Genomic DNA, 26,520 nt, shown 5'->3' with positions numbered 1-26,520 from the left:
GAGACGAATGAAATTACATATTTACAATTCAAATTAAAAATAATTGAAAGTTACAAAAGAATGAAATTACATTATTACAATTCCAAACCAAATAGTCATAAAAGAATGAATTTTCTTTGAAGTAAATAGTCATAAAAGTTATAAATAACACTCATAACTAGAAGAGGGTCACAGCTCTGATGTTCATAGCATACCAACTGCAATATCACTTGGTCACTGCACAAACAACATTTAGAGCAAGGAAACATAATCACCAAGGAAACTACAAGAATGCCAATGTATGTTTGCAGCTTTAATTTATAATCTAAATTATATCTAACTTGCAGCTGGAATTTGCAAGGTGTCCCTACAAAAATTAGTCCAATTCCTAAATAAGATTGCACATACAATTATCCTCTAATTCCTAACTTTCTTTCCTACTGCTACGGAGTAGTGTCCCTACAAAATTAATCCAATTAGAATTAAAAGAATTAAAAGTAATTTCCTCAAAAAAAAAAAGAATTAAAAGTAAAAGAAGCAATTAACACAATTACTAATTAGAAGAATAGTATAGGAAAAAATTTATAGTTTCAAGCAACTGAGCAAACAAAAGAGAATGGAATTATTTAATGCCAATGCTTCCTTACATGATGGCCTTTTATTTCAGCAATCACGCGTTTGATGTTTATATTCATTACATATTAGTCATAACAAGGCATTAAAGATTTAGTTTACTATGCAACCCCAAGAAGAACAAAATTGTATGATAATTATCGGTAAAGGAATCACAACTAACCTCAAGAGCCATCTAGAAGGCAGTGCCCTCACAGAACTTCACATCATTCAGTTTGGTGGCCTGCATAATTTAGTAATCTCAATATCAGACTTCAAGTTATCCAAAACACAGCTTAAATTTGCACATTCAATAGAGCAGAAAGGTTGATAATATATGACTCCAACCTTAGCTAGGCCAAAATCTGCAAGTTTGACTCTCCCAGCAGCATCCACGCATATGTTTGCGCATTTAATATCTCTAGGAAAACAAAATAATGAAGACTTCCAAAACATATTTAAAATTGAATTTACAAGGAAAATATTTTATACTATGCTAGTACATTCAAAAGTAGTGACAACCTGATTAGATACTTGAATTTAATATACATTGCAAAAATTATTACACTTCTTCTACAGTGTACTAGAATCAACAAGAAAACTTCTTATAGGAAAATTATGTTCAAGCATCAAGAGAACACATGTTACACTTTAAAGCTTATCCTTATTAACCATAGTCTAAGTATCTTTATAATATTATGTATAGTTTTATTATTGTATTAATACTTAGTCAATAATGTAACAGCTATAGAATAGGAGAGTTTAGTGTCCTCCTTCTTATAGGACTGTATCTCTCTCTTTGTCAGTTGAATCAGAATTCATTCGTTCATCATCCTGAACAATAGAATAATGATTCAAGCAAGAGAAACATCAAGACATTTATTCAGTTACCTGTGGACTACATCAAGAAATATATATAGCTTTGAATCATCCTGCAAATAAAAATGAATCATCCAGTAGAGAAAGCCTTGAAAATAAATTCTACAATAAAACGCAGAGCACCAATACAAATTACAAGAAACCTATTCTTCCTAATATATAAATTTAATGTAGATTTTGCTTTACTCAGACATGAAACATTGCATTACAATACAAGATATTTACAACCAAGGCTTATGCATTACAATGCAAGATCTCTACATAGAGATAACAACAAAATTACCATCAAGAAATCAAAAGAGGTATTACCTTGTCTGTACCAAAATACCATCAGATCAATCTCCATTTCATAAACGTCGTTGTTGAGGAAGACAACTGTCGGAGAGGAGGAGGGAGGTCGCCAACCACCGCCGAACTGCTACGCGATGAGCTAAGCCGGCAACCATGGAACCTCGTCGGGAAACAGGGAAGAGGGAGAAAGGTACTGCCGCGCTGCCTTTTCTGCCCGTCGTCACAGCTCTGTCGGGGAATAAGCTCCGCCAGAGAGAAGAACTCGCCGCCATAGCCACTGTCGTTGTTTCTTGCTGTCGCCGGGAAAACTGTTGGTCTCCGCTGCTGCCATGGTCGCCGCTAGCCGAGAGGGAGAGGGGAGGGAAGGGAAGACCAAGGGCGCCGCTGCTGCTCAGATGGCGAAGGCGGAATGGTGTTTGGCGATGGAGGCATCGGCTAAAGTTAAACTTCAATTAGGGTTATGGTTTTTAATTTTATACTCCGTATATAACATGCTTTCAATTTTAAAAAAAAAAAACTAAAACTACGTCGTTTTCATAATATAAAAATAAAAACCGCATTGCGACGGAATAAATTCCGTCGTTAATTCCGTCACAATATTTATTCATTTTCAAATAAATTGCTACATTTAGCAACGGAAAAAATTTTGTCGTCATTTCCGTCGCCATTTCACGATGAAAATTAAATCCGTCGCCATTTTCGTTGTCATTTCGCGACGGAACTAAAATTGGTCACAAATTCGGTCGCGATATTTTTGCCGCCATGATTTCGCGGGTTTTATTTTATATTTGCGCTAAAATTCGCGACGGAATTATTTTCCGTCGCAATTCCGTCGTTAATTTGCAACGAAATATAATTCCGTCGCGATTCCGTCGCTATTTCGCGACGGAAAATTTTCCGTCGCGAATCGCGATTTTTCTTGTAGTGTGTGTGAATGTGGAGGTTTCAAATTGTGAATATGGAGTATAGAAATCGTGAATGTAGAGTTATGCATGTGTGAATATGTAATAGACTTAAGAAGTTCTAACAACTTGTAGCCCTGTAATGTGTGAATGTGGAGTTATCAAGTTGTGAATATGAAGTATAGGACCTGTGAATATAGAGTTTTGAATGTGTGAATGCATAACAGTGGTAATATAGTTACTAAACATATAATCCTGTAATGTGTGAATGTGTAGTTTACAAAGTGTGAATGTAAAGTATAATGTATGTGAATGTAGAGTATAGTGTATGTGAATATAGATACAGGTACACCTTGCAAGGTGGACCTGGGTCCACGGCATAACAACCCTTGAACTTATTAGCTATTATTACCAATTTTAACAAATTATATCAATATTTGCTTCAATTATATAAATTGTATTATCTGATTGTTAAGGAGTGGGTGGCCAATTTCGACCCAATGGCGGATTCAACGGAAAAGGTTCTCGTTTGGGTCCGTTTCCCGAATCTTCCAGTTGAATACTATAATCTATTAACCATGCGCAAGATTGGGAACAAGCTCGGACGGACTGTTCGGGTTGATCACACAACGAGTCTTGTCTCGCGAGGAAAATTTGCTAGAGTATGTGTTGAGATTGACATCACAAAGCCTCTAATATCCCGTTTCACTCTTGAAGAGAAGGTTTGGCAAGTGGCATATGAGGGGATGCACTTGGTGTGTTTTTCTTGTGGACTGTATGGGCATCGGCAGGAAGCATGTTCACTGCCTCATCCATCTGCACCGGCTGCTGGGCAGGGTCAACAGGACGGGGAAACTGATCCGAATAGGAGTGCTGTTGTTCGTCTTCCTTCTGATGGGAGAAGAATCCATTCAACTACTGTGTCCCCATCTACTGTTCCTTACGGTCCTTGGATGCTTGTGACTAGGAAAGAGCGTCAACAACCTACTCGACCAGTGCCTCCAGGGCGACAGGGGGAAACGTATAATCAGCGAGGAAATGTGAGCTCTGGCAGGTCCACCACTTCTGCTCCGGGTTCAAGGTATGCCCTTCTGGATTCGGAATCGGGAGATCCTACTACTGAGCAAACGACGGAAGGCGTGGAAGGGGAGACCTCAAATCGGACTCAACTGCGGCAGTCAGGCCGCCCAGGGAACCCGACTATAGCCTCTACTTCGACCGATAATCGAGGAAGCCAACGACGTGCGAATGTTATTGTGAATGAGAAACAGATCGTTAATGAAACTGCAGTCCCGTCGCAGACAGTACAGGCGCATGCGACGTCGCTTTCGGGCCGGAGATCGGCGGGGTCAACTTCTAGGCGAGCCGTGGAGGAGGACGAACACGTGGTTATTCGGGGTGAACATGGGGGCAATGTTATCAACTCGTCTAGGGTGTCAACTGGGGAACCATCGGATGCAACGATACCAGTTGGTGATTGCCCTGTTCCAGAACATCACGATGACCCGCCGGATGGGGTTGACGTTGAGGGTGATGTGATTATGGAAATTGAAGACAACCCTAAGAGTGATCGCGGGGAGGGGGCGGGAGCCGCCATCCTTGTTTGAGTTTGTGTTTTTGTTTGTTTTTCTTTGTCTCTGTTTGGTTTTCTTTTTCTTTTGTTTTTTTCTTTATGAATAGTATCGTTTGGAACTGTCAAGGCGCGGGTGGTCGGGTTTTCCACCGCGTTCTTAAAAATCTTATCCGGACTCACAAACCCGCTATTTTGGGCCTTGTAGAACCTAAGGTTTCGGGTTCCCAAGCTAATGCCATTTGCATGAAGTTGGGTTTCTCGGACTGGGTTCGGGTTGAGGCAGTTGGGTTCAGTGGAGGGATTTGGATTTTTTGGAATAATATGGTTCATGTTTCAGTACTTTTTACGCACCTTCAGTTTGTTCTTTTGCAGGTTCGAGAAGGCAACCAGGACTGCTGGTTCTATGCGGTAGTTTATGGCAGTCCTACTCATAATCTTCGGTGTCGGTTATGGAGTGAACTTACTATGGCTAAGAGGGGGATCTCGGGTCCTTTGATGGTGGTGGGAGATTTTAATTCCGTTCTTAACCAAGATGAAACAACTAACTACACTGCTTTTTCTTTGCAGCACAGCGCAGATTTTGCAGAGTGGATCCATTCTGAAGGTCATATCGATATGGGGTTTAGTGGTCCTAAACTCACCTGGGTCAAAAGTAATCAATCGGGTTACATAAAGGGCGCTCGTCTCGACCGTGCTCTTTGTAATCTTGCCTGGAGGCAGCGGTTCTTGGATACGTCTGTTGTTCATCTTCCCAGGACAGGGTCTGATCATGCCCCTCTCCTTATTCGGCTGATGGTCACCGATTTGCCTCGTTGTCGTGCCCCGTTTCGTTTTCAAGCCCCTTGGTTGACTGATAGGCGGTTGGAAGCAGTGGTACAAGATTCGTGGATTCGCAATTTGTCCCTCCCTGAGAATATTCATCTCGTATCTACGGCTTTAAGTGACTGGAACAGAAATGTTTTTGGTCATATAACTCATAGGAAGCGTTCGATTCTTGCGCGTATTGGAGGGGTGCAACGCCGGCTTGCCCAGTCCTTTCACGGGGGTCTTTTCAAACTGGAAAAAAAGCTCCATGCGGAGTACCAGGACATTTTGTACCAAGAAGAACTCCTGTGGTTTCAGCGGTCTCGCGAAGATTGGATTGTCTCTGGTGATAGAAATACTCAATTTTATCACGCTGCGGCTTCTATTCGGAAGGCTCGAAATAATGTTACTTGCCTTAAGCATGACAATGGGAATTGGATTGTGGATAGGGAATCTCTTCAAGAGCATGTTCGTCAGTTTTATGTCAACTTATTTTCTGATTTTTCTGAATTTCAGGGGGCGGCGTTGGATGAAGGTGGTTTCCCACTGCTCTCGTATGAGGATTGGCAGGCTTTTGACATGCCTCTATCTAAAGAAGAGGTTCGGCGTGCCCTTTTTGACATGGCTCCTTTCAAAGCTCCGGGACAGGACGGGTTCCATGCGGTTTTTTATCAACGCATGTGGGACATTGTCGGGGACAATGTGTTTGAGCTCGTTAGGAATGCTTTTGAGTTCGGGAGCATCCCGGAGGGCCTGAATGATACTCTTCTAGTACTTATACCCAAGGTTGGATCTCCGGAGTCGATCAAGCAGTTTCGTCCGATCAGCTTGTGCAACGTCAGTTATAAGATTATTACCAAGACTATTACGAACCGGTTGAAAAGCATTCTACCATCTCTGGTGGGCCCTTTTCAGAGCTCTTTTGTTCCGGGTCGTCAAATATCGGATAATATCCTTGTTTATCAGGAAGTCATGCACTCTATGCGTACCCAGAGAGGCCCTAAGACACTTATGGCTATTAAGCTCGACCTTGAAAAGGCGTATGACCGACTTTCATGGGATTTCATCGAAGCTACGCTTAAGGATGCTGGTTTTGGCTCACAATGGACTAAGGTCATTATGCAGTGCATTAGGACTCCACGTTTGTCTGTTCTGTGGAATGGTGTTAGACTGCCGCAGTTTCAACCGAGGAGGGGCATCAGACAAGGTGATGCTATGTCACCGGCCATTTTTTTTTTGTGCATGGAGAAGCTTAGTCAGTTGATACTGCAGAAGGTTCAGACCCAGGAATGGCGAGGTGTTCAATTTGCGGCTGATAGCCCTATCTTGACGCATTTGTGTTTTGCGGATGATATGGTGTTGTTTGTTGAAGCATCTTTGGAGCAAGTGGACGTAATTAATGATTGCTTATCTCGGTTTTGTGCAGCATCAGGCCAATCCGTGAGTTACGTGAAGTCCCAGGTGTTTTTTTCCAGGAATACGAATCCTTCTATTGCAGATGAAATCTCACGTAGGCTTCAAATAAATAGGGTCAACGATCTCGGCCGATATCTTGGAGTGCCTTCCCTGCATGGGCGCATCTCTTGAAAGTCTTACGTTGATCTCTTGGATAGGGTCAATAGTCGTCTGGATGGTTGGAAGGCTAGGACTCTTTCTATGGCGGGTAGAGTCATACTCGCAAAGTCGGTCTTGAATGCTATTCTAGTGTATTCAATGCAAACTACGCTGCTTCCAAAAGGGATTTGTCAAGCTATTGAGAAGAGCATGCGCCGGTTCATTTGGGGTACGGGTGATTCGGGTCATAATCGTTTAAGTCTACTCAATTGGGACACTGTAACCAGCCCAAAGGCTGAGGGAGGACTGGGTTTACGGAAACTTCAGGAACTTAATATGGCTTTTATGATTAAGTTAGGATGGCGTTTACAATCCGAAAAAGACTCTCTATGGGCCCGATCCTTAAATAGTAAATATTATGGCGGCCGTTTCACGAATTGTTCCAATGCCTGGAAAGGTGTCCGGGCTGCTCAACCATATTTGGAGGCGGGTATGATTCGACTAGTTTGTAATGGGAGAACGACTCGTTTCTGGATGGATAAATGGATTGTTCCATTTCCACTTCGCCAACTTCTGAGTGCCCCTCTTAGTTTACCTTTGTTGTACGCTAATGTTAATGATTATTGGGAGGAAGGTAGCGGATGGCGGTGGGGTCTCATCCACGATCTGTTGCCGGCGGATATTCTGCGCAAAATTGCTGCGTTTATTTAACGGTCAGATGGTACCATTGCAGATGGGGTTGGCTAGTGGCCTGAGGCGGATAGAAATTTCTCGGTGGCATCGGCATATAGTTCGCTTTTCCCACCTTTATCATCCAGGGCTCCTAGCGTCTGGAATCGTATTTGGGACATCAAAGTGCCCAATAGACTTTGTTTTTTCCTTTGGTTGGTCAAACATGGTCGCATTATGACCAATGTTGAACGTGCTCGACGGCATCTTACGTCTAATATAATGTGTTCTTTGTGTGCAGGGTCTCCGAAAAGTTGCGACCATCTGTTTCGCCTTTGTTGTGAGGCGACTGGAATCTGGAATGCTGCGCTGAGTCCTACGGTGCTGCACTTTTTGTCTACTTTGGACTGGGATTCTTGGCTGTTGACGAACATCATGGGGGATAGCTCGGCAGGATTCCCAGCTCATTGGCCGCAGAAGTTCGCGGTTCGCCTCTGGTGGTTGTGGAAGTGGCGCAACGATGCGGTGTTTAATGGCCGCACGACTCCGCTTAGTCAGAAGCTCCTTTGGGTCGCGCAGCAGGAGAAGGACGTCGTCAATGCTTTTGCGAAGTCTTCGGCCCCAGTTCGCCATACTGCGAGTTATGAGGAAGTCTGCCTTTCGTGGAAAAAGCCATCGTTGGGGTGTTTTAAACTCAACGTGGATGGTAGTTTTTCGGCTGCGTCAGATAATGCGAGCTGCGGTGGAGTGCTTCGCGATCATTCTGGGCATTGGATCGGTGGTTTTCTCTATAGAATTGGGAGCTGCCCCATTGACGAGGCGGAAGCTTGGGGGGTGTTGCAGGGTTTGTGTTTTGCGGCTATGAAGGGAGTTCGGACCATTGTTGTTGAGAGTGATTCTATGCGTTTAATCGACCTCCTGCAAAACAATTCGATGAGGTTGGGAAATCTTGGAAACCTCCTCCAGCGATGCCATGCAAAAGCGGAGGAATTTGCGACGGTCCGGTTTGTTCATGTCTATCGGGAGCAAAACAAATTGGCAGATGCTCTGGCCAAGAAGGCTCTTTGTCGCCCGAGTGGTTTCTATATTTTGGACGAAGTACCGGGGGACCTGGGGGATTTGTATCATAAAGATCTGATAGGGGCTAGTTCTAAGTGGCGGATTCCCCATCATAGGGGATAGTTTTACACTTTTGTTCTTTCTCATGGGATAGCTCCCTCCATCTTTAATCAAAAAAAATATATATATATAAACTGTATTAGTATACAATTATTAGGTTTTAAGAAAAACTTAATTTTTAAGAATTTGACAGATCCATAGGCCCAAGCGAGGCGGGCTAAGCCTTTTTTAGGCCCACTAAATGGTGAAATTTGGTGGGGCCACCACATCAACTACCAAGAGTTATACTATGGAACCAGATCTATCTTGTAAAGTAAATTTCGATTTAAAATACACAATTTATATACTAAAAATCAAGTCAACTAATAATAAGAACATTCCTTTCAAATCAAAAAATAATAAGAGCATAATTTCTCTGAGATGAAATGTTCAAAAGATCAGCTGAATGGCAGTATTCACGAGCCCATAACCAAAACTTCCCCATTGTATTACTTTATTTCTTTACCAATTTGTATTTTATTCGATTAATAAGACTTAATTTAACTTATTTATAAAAGTTAATTTAGCATTCTTGTAAAAAAACTCATATATTTAAAAATCACATTAAAAATATTACTCCATATTAAATAAAAAAATTCAAATTTAAAATTTATAAGAAATGTTAAATGAAAATAAATAAAAGAAAAAAAAAAAGAGTTGAATAATGATTAATGAATAACAAATTGACAAGTAACTTGGAACAGAAGAAACATTATATTTTTTTTCTTAATTAATAAAGCAAATAATTGTTGCGTAACATTCTATAAGTCAATGACTGTTAGCATTTAAAATTTTGTCACTTTCTAAGAAATTCCTGTAATGACTTAAATATATGATCAAAGAAATTATCAAGCTTACCTAGTAGCGAATTTTGTGGGTCAAATATTGCATTATTTATTTGTGAGTAAACCATTGACATTGGTATTTTTTAGTTTAATTATGCCAGCAATAAAAAACTAATATATTTTTACTCATTTTAATTTTTAAAAACTAAAAACAAGAAAAATGACTACAGGAAAATATTTTCTAAAAAATTAATCATTTTCAAGAAAATATTTTCATTTTCAATATTTGGTTGCATTCCAAAAAAGTGTATTAGTGTGTTTACTGTTTAGTTCATTTTCCAGATAATGAGCATAATTATATAATTAAACATTTTAATTGTTTTGATTAGAATATAACACATTTATAATAATAATAATAATAATAATAATAATAATAATAAGTGGTGGTGGTGGTGTAATGGCAGTGGTTGCAGTGGTGATAGTGGTGTTGGTGGTGGTAGTTGTGAAGATGGTGAGATGGTAGTGATGTGGTGTTAGTGTGGAAGCTAGAAGATGACTCCCCAAAAAAGAGGGAAAATCATTTTTCAAGAAAATAAGAATATTTTCCTTAAAACAAACAGTCATCTTCCTTTTACTCACAGTTTCCATTATTTACCAAATATTAGAAATTCAAAAAATAGTTTCCATAAAATATTTTTCGTCTTTCCAAACACACCATTAAAAAGAAAAACATGAAAGAAATCAATTGCCTCTTACAAAACACCACAATGACCATGTAATCAAATTCCATTTCACCATTTAAAAAAAAAAATCTTAATTCTCACAAGACACAAGATATCTGTCTGTAAATTTTGCATTCATCCCCCCAAGCAGTGTATAACTAGAATCAGATACTCCGTACTATATTGTAACAGAGTTAGTAGTACTAAAAAAGCTAGAATCACCGCACCAACAGAATAAAGTCTAAGAATTCATTTCACTTTTAATTTTCAACTTGAGTCTCATATTGAAATACCATCATATAAATGAAGAAAAATGAAGTTTGATGGAAGTGAGGCATTTTAAATATATTGAATTGAATTTGAGCGAAGGTCAAAAGTGAAAATGACTTTAAACTCAAGGATCAAGGGTGGTAGTGTGTTATTAATTCTAATGCACAAAAATAAAATTTGTATGGCACTGTCTCACATAAGACAGATTTCAAATATGTAATACTTTCTAATAAAAATGTAGGGAGTAATACTTTTGTATGAGTTGGCAAGTAATCTGTATTACATTCTCACTAATAAATATTACTTTCCAATAGAAAAAGTAATATTATTTAGTAAAAATGTAATACTTGTTGACTCATATATAACATTTTTGTTAAAAAGTATGATATATTTTAGATTCATCTCATGTGAAATGATTTCACACAAGACAAACCAATTCTAAAATGTAAAAAACGACAGATAACAAGCGAAACAACCCTTCCCCTTCTTGTATACTTGATATAAACAAGCATCAATATTGAAATGAAACAGCAATTTAGTGAAATGACATACAAGAAGAGAAGAACTAAATACAATTCAATAAATTTTTTATTTAAAATGTTCTACCATTCGGACATGATTCTCATGCAAACCAAACAAGGCCTTGTAGTTCTTAATATTAGAAGGAAACTAGAACATTCTTAGTTGCTAGGATGTATTGAAGACTGCATCTGGGCTTCCCAGAAATTGATTCGGCCTAAATTATTTGCCTCGTTCAGTTACTTGTTTGAATTGGCTACATTACACTAATAAATAACAACAACAACAATAATATTCTCTTTACTTTGTATTTGCTTTTTGAATTCTGTGGCTGGTAGTCTTCTAGCCTATGTATAAATAGGGCCTCTACTTGTACAACCACCTACAAAATATACACTATTCTTCTACATTCTTCTACTTCAACATTTAACATGGTATCAGAGTTTAGGGAATGAAAGTGAGTGCCTAGGCTGGGTTCCGGAAGGACTGCCGACGCCGCTGCAAGAAGTCCAGTCACCGTCAGACGGCGCCGTCCCACTGCACGCGCCACCGTTGTTGCGTTGTTCCGGTGCCACATGCCGGCACGTGGGGTTGTTTTCAGCAACGTCGCCAATTGATTTTCACATTTTCAGTGTGTCTCGTTGTGTTGAGTCCAGGGAGGTAGGATGTGTTGAAGGTTTTCGATCTGGTTGGGTCTATAACGAAAGAGGTACGGTCAGTGTGTCTTTTTATTTTCTGGGTGAAGTGTTCATACTGTTCATCTGTTGTCCTTGTTGGGTAAAGATTAAAATGGCAGAAAAAGGAATATTACTATTATTTCCACACCATCTAAATTAATTGACGTAGTTCTAGTTCTGACTTCAGATGAGTCTAATTTTCCTGAACAGAGATTTTTTATTAAAGTAAATTTAGATGGTATAGAGAAGAGTGACCATTTAGAAAAAGAGTGTCCTACATATGCTACCTTAGTTGTGGACTGGAAAAGTACTGATAAAGCCTTATTGCCACGTATAATTAATTGCATTGATAGGAAAATTATTTTGTCTACACAACACTGCCAAACCATAAAAGAAGTATGGGAGTTAGTGAACAAATGGTTAAGTAGAACTAGTAATTTGAGAAAGTTATACCACTTATCCCAAGAAGTATATCGGTCTAGTCGAAAGGGGCATGAACTTAGAGATTATTATTATGACTTTAAGAGTGTGTAACAAATGATGTGGATGAAATGAAAAAACATGACAAATTACTTGTTTTTAGCTAGATTTCTGGCCTGGATAAAGAATATGATGTCCTTAGATCCCAATTGTTAGGGAATAAGGACTTAAAGTCTTTGGATCAAGTATTTTTCATGCTACAGAATGCTAAAAAATTATTTTAAAAAAAAAACGACAAAGGGATCTCCTTCGTCTCTGGCCTGCCATAGAGACGAAGGGTTCTCCATGGCTGATTTTTTTGTCTCTGACTGATTTTTTTTTAAAATTAAATAAATTTTTATTTAAAATTATATTAAAATAAAAGTTAAAAATTATTTTTAAATTAAATAACCCACACATCAGCATTCAACAGGTAAACAAGTCATTTTTTTGTGAAATTGCATGAATTTGCGTTGTTCAAGGACCTAATTGTAATTTTTTTGAGTCCGATGGCCTAATTGCATTTTGGTGTGTAGTTGGATGGTCTATTTGACCCTTATTCATAATAATAATAATAATAATAATAATAATAATAATAACAATAATGGCCTATTTGGATGGCCTAGTTGACTTGCACAACTATCTTTGCACTTGAAAAATATTCCAAATATTACATAATCAAACACTGCTTAAAGAAGTGATCTCCCTAGATGGATACATGTGTGTTTGGTTTGCACATGTGAATCGAATCGGTATAGATATCAAATACTTGATAAGGGTAATGAGTTTTGGTGAAAGTATTTTGCACGTTTGGTAATAGGGTGGAATGAGAATAGTTATTAATGGTTGGGGAATAAATAAGAAAAGGAAATGTAACCCTTATTCAGTAAGGGTATTGATTTTTCAATTAATGGGGGTATTCTAAACTCATAGTAGTATTATAAAAACCTGTCAACCAAACAATAATAATCACTTTAATACCCATATCTTATACCAAAATCTGTCAACCAAACATACCCTAAAATTCATCAAAAAGAACCTAGCATAGTTGGAACTTGGAAATGCAATTTGCAACCTTAACATAAAAGTTACCTGGGACTTTGAATTTTCATGGTCTCAGCTGAGTGGTAGGCCTGTCTGTGATTATCGTCTCCAGCCTTATAAGTGAGCACAAAGAATTCCTCTCAAATGCTGCTACGAAACTGTCCTGTTTAGTAAATGACTGTTAGCTGATAACTATTAGTGATTGGGTTAGAAGGTATAATAATTAGTTAATTGATTGTAAAAAGATATTTGATAAATTAGCTGTTAGTTGATAACTGTTTGGTTTAATTTCTTTTATGAAAAAGCTAATTGAAAATGTTGTTTTGAGTAGCCTTTTAAATTTTAGAATTTTAGAGTTACAGAAAGCTTATTAACCAAACACGTATATTGATTTTTTAACAAAATCAAACAACTAATAGTAATCAAATAAACCAAAATTAGCTGATAGGCTAATTATTTACCAAACAGTGCCACTGTATTATATTAATAGAAATTGCAAACACATCACACTAAAAAGTTAAAGAAAATATAAGTATATTTATAATATAGAAATAACATCACATCCCAGCATGATAAGGCTTGACTTGCAAATAATTAATCAAGTTGCTAAATGTTGACAAATTAACATTCCTTGATACATCAGATTTTTCTATCATTTTTGTTCTTTAAAAAGCTGATTGAGTGGGACAATTCCATACCTCCAAGTATTACAATTTACAACATGTGATATGAACCCTGATATAGCACTCCCTTCCTGCAGTTACCATTTTCTTTCTATCCATGAAAGCATCCAAAACCCAGAGCTTATCAGCACCCGGGAAAAGAGCATCCTAGCCACTCCCTGGAGTTTACATGAAAGCATAAGTTCTATTGCAGACAGGTTAAAGTACATGAGCAGATTACATTGCCTTTGGAAATCCTTTCTTTTTCGTGAGGCATTCACGCTTAAAGAAGCTGCTTGAGAAAATATCCAAATCTTCAAAATGTGGTCAAATATCTTCTACGAGAAGGTGCAGAAGTGCAGGAGCAACTGCGAAGGGCTTGCTGCAATAAACTATAGACTGGAGAAACAAATACAATACCATGATACAAAGGCTACATACCTGGCTATGTTCTATATCACCTTCCAATTTATCCTTTTCCTCGCAAATTCAAAGCCATCAGAGCATCAGTGCAAACACTGGTGGAAACTTTTCTCAGTTTCCATCTTGATCTCAGTTCTCTTCGGCATCAATTTCATATCCACCATACTTAAATGTGTACGTATAAGAAAGGCACAAGATATGAACTGGCTGTACCAATCAGAGAACTACCGTCAAATGGGACGTCTTGAAAGGCACAAGGAGAGCTATCATAGCAACATCCAACTCAGACCTGAAGCCATGACAAGTGCAGAACAGGAGAAGACATATTACCAAATGCTAGGTATTGGGAGACAGACACTACATACAAATGAAGAAAACAGAGAGAGTGCAGCGACCACAGTTGAAGGTTTTCAACCGACATCTGCACATCAGAGGAATCTAGATACATTTACTGTGTATCAACGTTATGCGCATGTTGGAGTAACAGTTTCCCTCTTGCTAGCCTACACAGTTCTCGTGCTACATGCTTGTCGCTCTTCTCTTTGCAATGGAAAGGCATAGAGTACAGAACAGGTGAGTTCCAAAGAAATTATGCCTCCAATACCCTCCCCCCTACTTACAAGCAGTGAACCAGTAATCAACTATAGTATTTTATATTTTTAAGATTTTAAAATCTAATCCCAGTATTACTTTTGAACCAAACATAGTATTGTTAGTCTTGTCTAGCCTATTTCTCTTAACCAAAGAAAGGATTTATACCATGATTGGAACCAAATAGGGGTGTAAACGAGCCGAGCCGAGCTCGAGCAGCTCGGCAATTTTCGAGCTGCTCGAGTTCGGCTTGAGCAGCTCGATTGTTCAAGCTCGAGCTCAAGCTTGATCTTGAGCTCGAGTTCGAGCTTGAATTCGAGCTCGAGTTCACGCTCGAACTCAAATTCGAGTTCGATTTTGAGCTCGAATTTAACCTGTTTGATTTTAAATTCATGTTTCAATTAAAAATAAACTGTAATATTTTATATATATATATCGCTCGCGAGTGGCTCGACGAGCCTAAGACATTAGAGTTCGAGCTTGGCTCGAGCTCGAATTTGACTAAGCTCGAGCCGAGCTTTGACCAAGCGGCTCGCGAGCCGCTCGGCTCATTTACACCCCTAGACTCAAATGATCTCTTTAGGCAAGATATAATTCTAGTACTAACAACCAAATTCAGTAAACATGAATACTTGAAAACCTAAACACATACACTTCACAAGTTAGCAACACTGGTTCAAATTCAAATAAATTGAATAATAAGATCTCTGCAATTGTATTATTTAAGATGTCAAAACATTTTCTTTTTGTTAAAAATTGAATATCAGAACTTGTAAGTTTAAAGTGGTATAAGGCACTGAAAATGTTTGTTTGTTTTTCTTTTTTTTTTAAATTGAATTGTAGAATTCATGAAGAGTAAACTTTATTAATGTCACATTGAAGCCAAATTGTTGCAAGGATTCCCATTGAAGGCTTCATTGTAGTGAACTTTTATACTAAATCTAAGAAATATTGGGTTTTCAGATTTTTGTGTGGCACTGTGACATTCATTCCTTACCATAAAGTAAACTTCCATTAAGATGAAAGTAAACAATAATAAATAAATGAAATTAAAATTCACCCGACAATTAATTACATACACACACAGAGACACACTTTAGGTAGAGAGCAAAAGGAAATTTAGAGAGTTAACTAATTAGCCTTGTAGTTAAGCAGGTTTCTATATCTGTGTTGTCATCAACAAAGGTGCTACAACGTAGCACAAAAGATGAGTTACCTGGCCCAGTTTGAGAGGCATAACCTGATGAAGTCTGTTTGCAACTTTCACTAGTAAATACTAAATATATTGTAGTAAGCTTTTTCAATGTAAATAAATTTCTTTTAAAGTAAAAAATAAGTAGCACAAGCTCCCAGAAAATTTGAACTGTACCTACAGGGCTTTCAAGTTGTCAAGAAATTGAATCTAGAGCTTAAAAGAACTACAAGTTATATGTATTTTAGGTGTATTATCTACTAATGCTCTCTTGAGAAAATCATCAAGAGATTAGTAAGAAATCTTGCACAAGTACACTGCAAAGTGTCAAATGTCCATTGCAGGGTAAAAGAAGAAAAGAAGCATGCTTTACCATTCATTATTTTTTAGCAAATATAGCAATTTGAAAGTGTACTCACGTTTTGTCTATGTGAACTGCAGATGGGAGAATCAAAAATAAAAAACTGCAGGTGGGATAGCAGTCTAAAACTTAATAACTTTGTGCTCCATTTTGTAAATACTTGTTAAACTTGTATCATACTTCTATATTGAGTTAGAGAGAGAGAGAGAGAGGGAGTTCAGTATGCAACATATCAATCTGTAGGTATCAATCCATCCATTCCAGACTTCTATATTCTGTAAAGATTATATTTCTTAATGTCTTACTTGGTGCTGCATATTTCCTTGCCTCTGGTAGGACAAGAATGTATTTCCAGTGTTTCATCCTACAATGCACAACAGAGAAATGATCAGTAAACAGCCATTTTAGTCAAAATCCCAAACCTATCAGGAAAATTAAACCAAGCATCCTGGTTCAGCTTCCACATAATAAATTCTCCTTTTTGAGCCTAGGTGATTAATTTCCTCTGAGTCCATTTCAAATGATCCTATGCCAGCACTCACATATGTAATGAATCCAAACATCACAAAAAGATTGTAGCAAGTAAGACCAATGTTCAAGTAAAATAAAGAACAAAATAATTTTAAAATAATAAACAAACCAAGTCAAAAAGATAGCAAAATCTATAATACTTGAACAAAATTTGTTTGGCAATCAATATCAACCTTTAATCACTTTAGGATTCAATTATCCAAGTTATGCTTTCAAAAAGAGCCAAGTGAGGAAATATGTTTTCAACCAACTCTACTTGATATTATTAAGGCATAGCTCAATCATAGATTCTTTTACTAGGTGACTGTTTTTCAAGTCAATTATATGCAATTGTAATGTTAATTAAGGCAAAGTTTGCAAAAGAAAAGATTTAAGCACAAGTAAAGAAAGACGCGAAGGTTTATAATGGTTCGACATCTCTGGGTCTACATCCACAACTAAGGCCACATCCCTTAGAATTCCAAACTCTACCCTCCAGCTTGCTTCAATGTTGGTACACACCAAACCAATCTCAACAAACACTCCCTCATTGATGGATGACACTATCAACTATAACATTTCAACCTTTCGTAGCTTAGGATACATGTTAACTCTTTTGTTGCCAAGGTTGCCGTTACGTCACTACTCACTAGCCACACTTGTGGGTTGGGACCTTACACTTCACATCATCCAAAAGTTTACACCATCATAAGTCTGAGGTCCTCCAACAGTGCTTCAATTTTCAATTGCTAAACAACTTGGATAATCAACAAGAACTCTGGTATACCTGAGAATGTAAAAAACGTAGAATTCTTCTCCTCTCCGGACAAATTCCCACCCTTTAGAGTATGGACTAACTTTTCCATTGACTCAGCAAATCCTTTTAGCCCTTGCTCATGTTATCAGTCCCACGAGTACGGTTAAAGGGCGGTTCAACCCTCTATGTGTGTCACTACCCCAACCCCCAATAGAAATATAGACTTATACAACAAAGTGGAAAAGTAATCTAAAAGCATAATAATTCTCAATCCAGGTTATATCCCTAATTTATGTATGTTTTTTCTGTTAATTTTTTTATACAATATGTTATAAGAGTTATATTATACAATTTTTTGGACAAAAATATCTCTACCGTTATAGCTTTTGTTATCTTTTCCCATTATTATTACCATGCACATGCATACACAATATATTTTCTTATATTCTTCAATGGATAATATGAATTCTACAACTATGATTTTTTTTATAAAATTATATACTATTATTTTTATATAAAAAAAAATTTAATATAGTTAAGATTTTAACATTGAGTATTGGGTATATTTTTTGCACATCACACATATAAAACTACTGCACATGGGCCAAACCAAACTAAAATAATGAACCCAATCAATTAAATAGTCTAATCCATAACCTTATAAACCCATATGTTTGTCTCTTATTTTTCAATGTGGGACTCTTAACAATATGCATCTTGATTTCCTAATTCAGCCCAACAACATGCCACCTTCTGCCACCACCACATGACCCATAGAGACTGTTTTTAAGAAAATAGGAACCCAAACTACTCTCTCTAAACCCAGGAAAGTAAAGAGATGAAAAGAAGTCTTAGAAAAAGCATAGAACATAAAAGGAGGAAAATATTTATGTGGATTTTAGCTACACAATCTTTTTGGATATCAGAAAGCCAAAGTCCTTGCTTAAGCAGTTAAGCCTCCCAGCTCAAGCATAGAAGCATAGTTGAGTAATTAAGGGTATAATTTGGTCATCTAAAATCTTTTAGTGTTAGCCGCAACCTTGTATTGAACTATTGACCAATTTAAATATTTTAAAATTTTATTATCACATTTTGCACTAATCATTTAATTCCACAACATACACACACACACACACAAAACCACTTGATATTATGAAAATTCATATTAAAAATAATAGAGCATTAGATTAGGCATTAAATTTTTTTTTTTTAAAGTACTGATAGTATAATCTACAAATTTTGTAGCTGAAATGGTAAAATTATAAACAAATTACTTACTCCATTAGCATATATCTACTTAAAATTGGTGCTAATATACCTCTGAATAACATCTACCTGCTATTATATATAGGGATGAAAGACATGTATGTAATCAATAGCAAATGACATTACTCATATTCATACAACATATGCATCAAACCGGAAGCACAACATGGATATATTTATGAGTAAGATCTGCAGTCCTCCCTGCTATACACACATTGCAAAGCTGAAATGTAATAAAACTAGAGCACTCACTCATAGCCATGAACTGATTACATATGCAACCATAAATAATCTACGGTGTGCATGAAGTCATGAACTTGTATCATTGTCTTCAGCATTAGAGCTTGTCTGTATACAAAAGAAAGAAATTAGATGAGAACAAATGAGAATCTTATCCAACAAAAAAGAAAAGTCAAGATGGGATTACATAAAAAAGAAAACTAGTAAATTGAGTGTTATACACATAAATAATCCAATGACTACCTACAAAAACACCCCCCTATAGACATGTTGTCACAAATGAGAGCATGTCTACAGGGAGGTGTTTTTGTAGGTAGTCATCGGATTATTTATGTGTATAAATAACTAGATGAGCAACATGACTTGTGCTGGAAAAATAACCACAGGACTTATGCAGAGGGTTATATAATATGGCAGCAACAAAGTGTTTCAGTGGTATATTGCACTCAAAGACACATTCTGAACTCTAAAGTATAGCTCTACACAAAAAGGCATGAAAGACATGTTAAATGACCAAGTGTGTGATTAAAATTGTAGGTCAGCTTTCCGTGTAATTTGTATGCCTTGAGACTGTTGAGAGATACTAAAAGGAGAAACTTTGATCTTTAAAATTATTCAGAAGGGAGAGGAGGTATTGGTTGTCTTCAAAACAGCAGGAAGACTGCATTTTTTGTGAGATGTGCTACTACTGCTGATAATCAAAGGAATTTGTCTGCTTCAAGTGTGTGAAAAGGCATGGTGAAGAAGTGGAGCATCTCATAAATACATAGCAGTGACTAAACTGAACAGTAATCATTTTTCATCACTACTTTTTGGGTAAATTGAGTGGTGCTGAGGCAAGTAGCTACTTTCCTATAAGGTGATGATTAAACAGGATATACAGAGATAAGCAAAAGATATGGAAGGTGGCTCCTTTATGCTTGATGTGTTCAATATAGATGATGGAAGAAGAGAAATCAACAACTCTTTAAACCACCTTGAATCAAGAGCTCCTTATCTTTTTGACATCTCAAGTGTAGTCAAAATGTACAAGCACCTAGAGGTTTGAAACCTAGAGCCTAGCATAAAATTTTTAATCCAACAAAAGGAAAGCATTGCTGGACCAAAGGAACCTATGACAGCCAAGTCTTTACAGAATACAGATAATATCTACCAGTTTGTTTCAACTTTCAATACCCTGTGAAAAGAGAAAATGCATACAAATGTGAAATTCTACACAAAGGTTACCCCCTTTATATTTAATCAAATTTCAATCCTCCAGTCAACATATTTTGTTTATGGACATTCATAAAATAAATCCTTAGGAGCTACATAAATCTGAAATCTGCTAATGTAAAAATGACTAAGAGAAAACACCCACTTTAAGAAACATGATAAACTGAAATATAAACAGACCTCAAAGTATGTTTCACCAGAACTTGATATCTAGATATATTGATGCATAAGAATCTAGAACAGGGGAAGGCCTAACTCTGACATGAGGAGTGTTCTACGGATTTTGATACAGACCAGGCAGAATAGGAAATTAATCAAATAATCATTCATATGGCAGAGTTCAAGGAAGCATATAATCAGGGATTAATTGATGTTCCTTGCTTATTTCATGGAGCATGTAATTAGGAATTTACTGATTATGATTGATACGAGTAGTAAAGAGACTGAGAGACAGGATGGATTTGAACCAAGAAAGTTAGGACTTAGGAGATACTAATATTGTAAAGTAAAACACATGGGAAAGAAAACAAGAGAATTATAAGAATATCCCTCCAGGCTCCAACAAGAATAAATTCCTGCCCTCAGCTACTTAAAGCTTAATTGTTCCAATAACACTGGATGCCCTATCTTCTAAGAGATTGTCCCCATTTATAATCTATTGCCATATGTAAAATAGGCAAAGTCGTCGCAAAGACCATCAATTACTGATTACATAATCCATCAATCCCTAATTACATGCTCCATTGAAATAAGCAAGAAACATCAATTACTAATTAAATAATCAGTCAATCCCTAATTATATGCTTCCTTGAATTTTGCCATTTGAATGATTATTTGACTAATTTCCTTTTCTGCCTAGTCTATATCAGATTGTCTTTTCACTTTCCTTTTCTCTTCATTTGTTCTTTTCTGGTTTTCACTTTTCTAATAATTACCAGGACACTTTGGCATACATGTCATGCCCATGCGATACATGTGGGCTTGAGTCCTATGCTCCTATTTGGCTATTTGTATATGCAGTACCATACACCACTATTTGGACAAATGACATCATTGCAGCATGGTATGTAACATCATCTGTTGGGCAAGCCACCACTTAAGGGGCCACTGGCCCCACTGCGTAGTACCCAACTTCCCCTTACTCTAAATCTCTAATAAATGCTACTAATTTTCTTATGGAAAATTATTGACTAGATTGGCACACAAGACCAAACTATTATCCAATGGTGAGACTTGTGTGCTTTAATATAGGCTTATTCTACTTAATGTAACCACCATAATATGTTACAGGAACATGCCAATAACTTGGCCTGATGAGCCAAGCCTAGACAATAATTACCCAACTCGTGTTATCAACAATCACTTAACACTCCAAGCTTCATACTTGCAAAACCCCAGCACATTAGGATTCATCCAGTGATTCAATCACCACAAGCATTCTTTGACTATTGCACCCTACTTATTCCATCAGACCCTATGCACAGGGGACAACTCCAAGCATTCTTTGACTATTGTTTTTTCAGGTTCTGTCCAATAGTTCAAGGTTTTTATTCAAACTGCAGCAATACCCACCTCAAGGTTCAAAGTTAGTCCTATGCACTCTATCTTTGCACTTCTCTGGGTTCAAGGTGAACACCAAGGAGCTATGTTATTCACTGTGCAAGCCAATTAACAATAGATAATTCACGGTTATCCTCCAAAAACATGTAGATATGACAGTGTAACTAGAAGTAGAATCGTTGACATAGAAATTCTCAGGGGAGGAAATAGAAAATAAATAAGGATAATAAAGAAAGTACCAGAGCAATGTCTTGATTTTCAATTGTCAATTGTGTACTCCATTATGATATCATCTGGCCGTCCATGATATGTCCTACCCAGGCACCCAAATCCCCTGAAAGCCAATTAATCCACACAATGTCATTAGCTTCTGTGCAGCTTACATTTAAATTACAAAACTTTCCTTACCAAATACACCCTAGATACAGAATAACAATGCAATATTTCATTTTCATCATAGTTAAGGAAAGAAGATTTCCCACATTCAATACTAAAACCATTTATAATCCATACCAAAACCACCAACTTCCATATGACTATCGAGTACACATTAAGCTTGAATTATAAAATAAATTTCTTTAGCAAATACCTATGGAATAACCACACAGAGCTATCAATCAATCTTATGCTATTGTGCTTCAATACCTTCCTGTCATTATTGTTTGGGAACTTGAAACAATTGGAACAAAAAAGGGGAAACAATTCAATCTGTAGCTGGAAAAACATCAATCACGTAGTGGACAACTATAAACACAAGTTAAGCTCCATTAAAACCCACTGCAAACCCAAATCCTTCAATCCAACTTCCCTAGAAACTAAATTTCATCCACCAGATATCAATAAAATTTCTAAAAAAGGGGGAAACAATTCAATCTGTAGCTGGAAAGACATCAATCACGTAGTAGAAAACTATAAACACAAGTTACTCCATTAAAACCAGAAACAAAATTTCATCCACCAGATATGAATAAAATTTCTAAACTCAAATTTGGGTAAACGAAAGGAGAGAGATAAGATTATACTAACCTTAGACGGCATAGATCATGCAACCTAGCCCGAACAATACGTACAACCAAGTTCCCTGCTCCGGCATTGGAGAAAGTGATTTTGACGTAGTCTAGAAAGTTCTGGGGAATAAAGCTGTGCACTTCCCTTCCGCCTACTTCGATGGCTATCCTGGAAGGCAGTCCAAACGCGTGGTTGCGTTTCAGAAAATGAGAGGCTGGGAATTCGCTGCGGCCCGGAGGAAAATGAATATAGTGATCAAGCTCTAACGAATGTAGTTTCTCCCTGAGACTAATTTCCCAGGGCGTCTCATTATAGACAACAATCATCCGAGAAAATATCACTCCCATTATTGGTTGCTATGAAGAGATGGCCGCAGTCGGGAGAGTTCACTGTACTGACCTGATAGAGAAGAAGCCGACAGGGAAGGTGGGTGTTTGATAAATGACGGATCAAGTTTACAAGAAAAAAAAATCAAAAACAAAAACGAATAAATAAATGACGGATCAAACCCACCATTTTGATGGATGTTTTGACCTTCATCAAAACGCCAAAAATAATGTTAAAATAATGTTTGGTACGTTAGTGTTGTGGGGAAAGAAAAGGCATTCCCTAAAACACCATGTTATATCTATTACGGAGTAGTATACAATCAACGGTATACAATTTGGGAACAATAGCTATCCAAAAACCTTTGACTACCCTATTCTTCTGTCCTAGTTGACCGCCACACCGCCCCGGGCGATTTCTCCAACCTGTCAAAGTCCAACTGCATCATGCAATTCGTGCGTTTGTATGTGCTTTTTGTTTTTAAATACTTTTCTTTTAATAAGTTTGGATAAAAATTAAGAAAAAAGTGAACTTTTACACATTGTGCAATTAAATTATGGAATAAAATTTAAATTGGTCACTGAACATAATCTGAAAGTGTAATTAGGCCACTAAACAAAATAAAAGTGCAATTAGGCCACTGAACACTCCAAATACATGCAATTTTACATGATAGCAAGTTACCTTCCATTTCATCAGGTTGTCTGCTTACATGGATGATGAATTGGCATTTTAAAATATTTTTTAATAATAAACTTTAAAAAAATAAATAAATAAAAAATAAACAAATTATTAAAAAAACAAACAAACGCCAGGATGCTGTGTTTATTAAAGTTTTATTTTCAAGGTATTATAGATAGAATTTATGAGTCCTTTCTGGTAGGAGACCGGGGAATGGGTGTCCACCATTTTTTTTAAAAAAAATTAATTTTTAATTTTTAATTTTTAATTTTTAATTTTTAATGTTTATTATTAGAAATTATTTTAAAATGCCACTCAACATCTACAAAAGAAGGCAACCTGATGAAATGGAAGGTAACCTGCTATCAGATGAAATTGCATGTATTTGAAGTGTTCAGTGGCCTAATTGCACATTATTTTCGTTCAATGACCTAATTGCACTTTCAGGTTACGTTCAGTGGCTAATTTGAATCTTATTCCTTAAATTATTAAACAAAAAATATGTGTAATTGAATCATTAAAAACTCAAAAATTGTGCAAATGAAATTTTTTTACAGATTACTCCCAAGTTTCCCTTAAGGGTCCGTTTGGATGTATTATGGAAAACTATCTTTGTGTGTTTGGTTCATTTTCTGGAAAATGGATAGAATTGTATAACTAAACATTGTAATTGTTTTATTTAAAATATAAAAAATTATAATAGTTAATAAAATAATGGTATTTAATAAAAAATAGAATTTATAAAAAAATAAAAAATAAAAAAAATTAATATAAAAAAAAATGTAGCAAAGGTTTCCGGCGGTTTCCCCACCTCCTTGGTCATGGGTGATATGGCTTGGTTTTGGTTGAAAATATGTGAAACAACTATTCTGACGATTCTGGAAAATGACTTACGAAAAAAAATTCCGTAAATCATTTTCCGGAAAAATGAACTATTTCCGTTGACCACTGTAGACACAGAAAATTTGAGCTCGAAAATGGACCGATTAAATTATTATTGGGCCTAATGTTGAGATTGATTATTGGACCAATTTAATTAATTGGGTCATGATGATTAAATTAATTTAATTAGCCCAATTAAATTGGTGTTGGGTAATTGAATTAATGGGCCAAGCCCGATTCATATTTGAATTTAATAATAATTATAATTATAATTTAAATATAATTTTATTATATTTGAATTTAATAATTATAATTAATTTGAATTTGAATTAGATGATAGAGTCTTGAACCTGGACTTGATTATGGCAATGTTCATTCCCTTAATTAATTAATTAATTATTTAATTAATTAATTAGGGAGTTTGTTGAGGGAAGTTGGTTGCACACTCCACTATAAATAGAGCCCCTCATTTCACATTTAAAACACGCCTTGAAGATTGAAGATTTGAAAGCATTGAAGGCATTCTGAAGCAGTTAGAGGCTTGAAGTATTTTGACGGTTCTAGTTGAGTATCACGCCTTTGAAATCCCGGAAGGCCACGCCACTTGAACCCCGGAAAGCTACGCCGTTTGAATCTCGGAAGTTACGTCACTTGAATCTCGAAAAGCTACGCCGTTTGAATCCCGGAAGTTACGTCAGTTGAATCCCGGAGGCTACGCTATTTGAATCCCGGAAGTTACGTCAGTTGAATCTACGCCCGGCTACGCTATTTGAATCCCGGAGGCTACGCCACTTGAAACCCGGAGGCACTTCAGTAGAACACGTCAGTGAAGAATCAGAGGACTATACAGAGATTTTGTACCTGCAACTTGAATTACACACACACTGTAACCCGATATTGTGAATATATACAATTTCGAATTTTTTGTGTTTACAGATTTTGGCACGCCCAGTGGGATAACTCTGCCTCTCATCTCTTCACTTCCAAGCTATACAAAGAATCCAAATGGCATCAAGAAAGACTTACGCTCAAGCTACCGGCTCTAAGGCATCTTCTGTGGCCGGCTCCGACAGGCGCGAGGTGCAAGGTGCACTGACTCGGAGTCGAGTGAGGGACCTAGGGGTGGAGTTGACCGAGACCGAAACATTGCTCGCAACGTCGTCCGAAGGCTTGGAGGCGTCTCCATCGGCTCAAAGAAAGCTACATATGATAGAGGTTCATCCTCAACAACAGAGACCGTTGGTAGCAAGAGTCCGATTCCCTCAAATGAAGCTACTCGAAGCGAAAGTCCTTCCCCTATTCCCTCAAATACAACTACTGGCAGCAAGAGTCCTACGCCATCAAACGAGTCCCATAGCAGCGAAGCTCATCTCCCATATCTCAGCCATCGCCAATGTTGAAACCAGCCTCGGAATGGACGCACGTCTACACGGTCATGCCTGCTATGACAACGAACGCAGCTTCGGTGGAGGAGCAACTGGCAAACATCACCAAAACTCTCGAGGGGATGAGTGTGCTTATTCATAGTCAAGAAAGGAAGCTCAATGATCTCAGCGAGAAGGTTGAAAGCGGGAGAAATGGTGAAACAAGTCGAGCTTCCAAGAAGCGGCCTCAAACCCAAGAAGAAGCTATTGACGCCGAGTCACCACATCATCAAAGTAGGCCCACTGCAGAAATGGAAGAGACAATCTCTCGCCCACATCCCGCTGAAAGGAGTATTCAAATTTCTGGGGCATGATACCTGTCGAGCAATTGAACGATTACATCATGGGAGCAATCAAGAGAAGGCTCGAGGGAGAGCAACCATCGTACACTTACTCTAAGCCCTACACCCAAAGGATAGAAGAAATGAAGATGCCGCTGGGCTACCAACCTCCCAAGTTTCAACAATTTGATGAAAAGGCAACCCGAGACAGCACATCGCCCACTTTGTGGAAACTTGCAACGA

The 26,520-nt window shown here is 37.3% G+C and overlaps 1 protein-coding gene and 1 long non-coding RNA gene across 8 annotated transcripts; one reads left to right on the top strand and one right to left on the bottom strand.

The window, feature by feature from the left end:
• On the bottom strand, positions 1-23,499 carry LOC116029319. 7 transcript variants are annotated; one of them, XR_004100313.1, is made up of 10 exons: positions 23,196-23,499; positions 22,701-23,081; positions 21,914-22,008; positions 18,912-19,007; positions 16,432-16,490; positions 13,596-14,271; positions 12,946-13,060; positions 1,780-2,196; positions 940-1,523; positions 1-835 (listed from the first exon to the last, which is right to left on the bottom strand). It is a non-coding gene; the product is annotated as an uncharacterized LOC116029319 (long non-coding RNA). The 7 variants fall into 7 exon arrangements; XR_004100318.1 differs by lacking the exon at positions 23,196-23,499 and having other exon boundaries at positions 1-216; positions 776-835; positions 22,701-23,141; XR_004100319.1 differs by lacking the exon at positions 23,196-23,499 and having other exon boundaries at positions 13,596-13,738; positions 14,001-14,271; positions 22,701-23,140.
• Positions 13,843-16,474, top strand: LOC116029314. The gene is made up of 2 exons (XM_031271260.1): positions 13,843-14,555; positions 16,207-16,474. Exon 1 carries the CDS (start codon positions 13,881-13,883, stop codon positions 14,541-14,543), a length of 663 nt encoding a protein of 220 aa, XP_031127120.1. The 5' UTR covers positions 13,843-13,880; the 3' UTR covers positions 14,544-14,555; positions 16,207-16,474.
• Positions 23,500-26,520: the final 3,021 nt, after the last annotated feature.

The sequence above is a fragment of the Ipomoea triloba genome, chromosome 1 (assembly GCF_003576645.1).
Source record: "Ipomoea triloba cultivar NCNSP0323 chromosome 1, ASM357664v1".
Classification (NCBI taxonomy): domain Eukaryota; kingdom Viridiplantae; phylum Streptophyta; class Magnoliopsida; order Solanales; family Convolvulaceae; genus Ipomoea; species Ipomoea triloba.
Note: the sequence above shows the minus strand (reverse complement) of the source record. Positions and strands in the feature narration are given on the sequence as shown.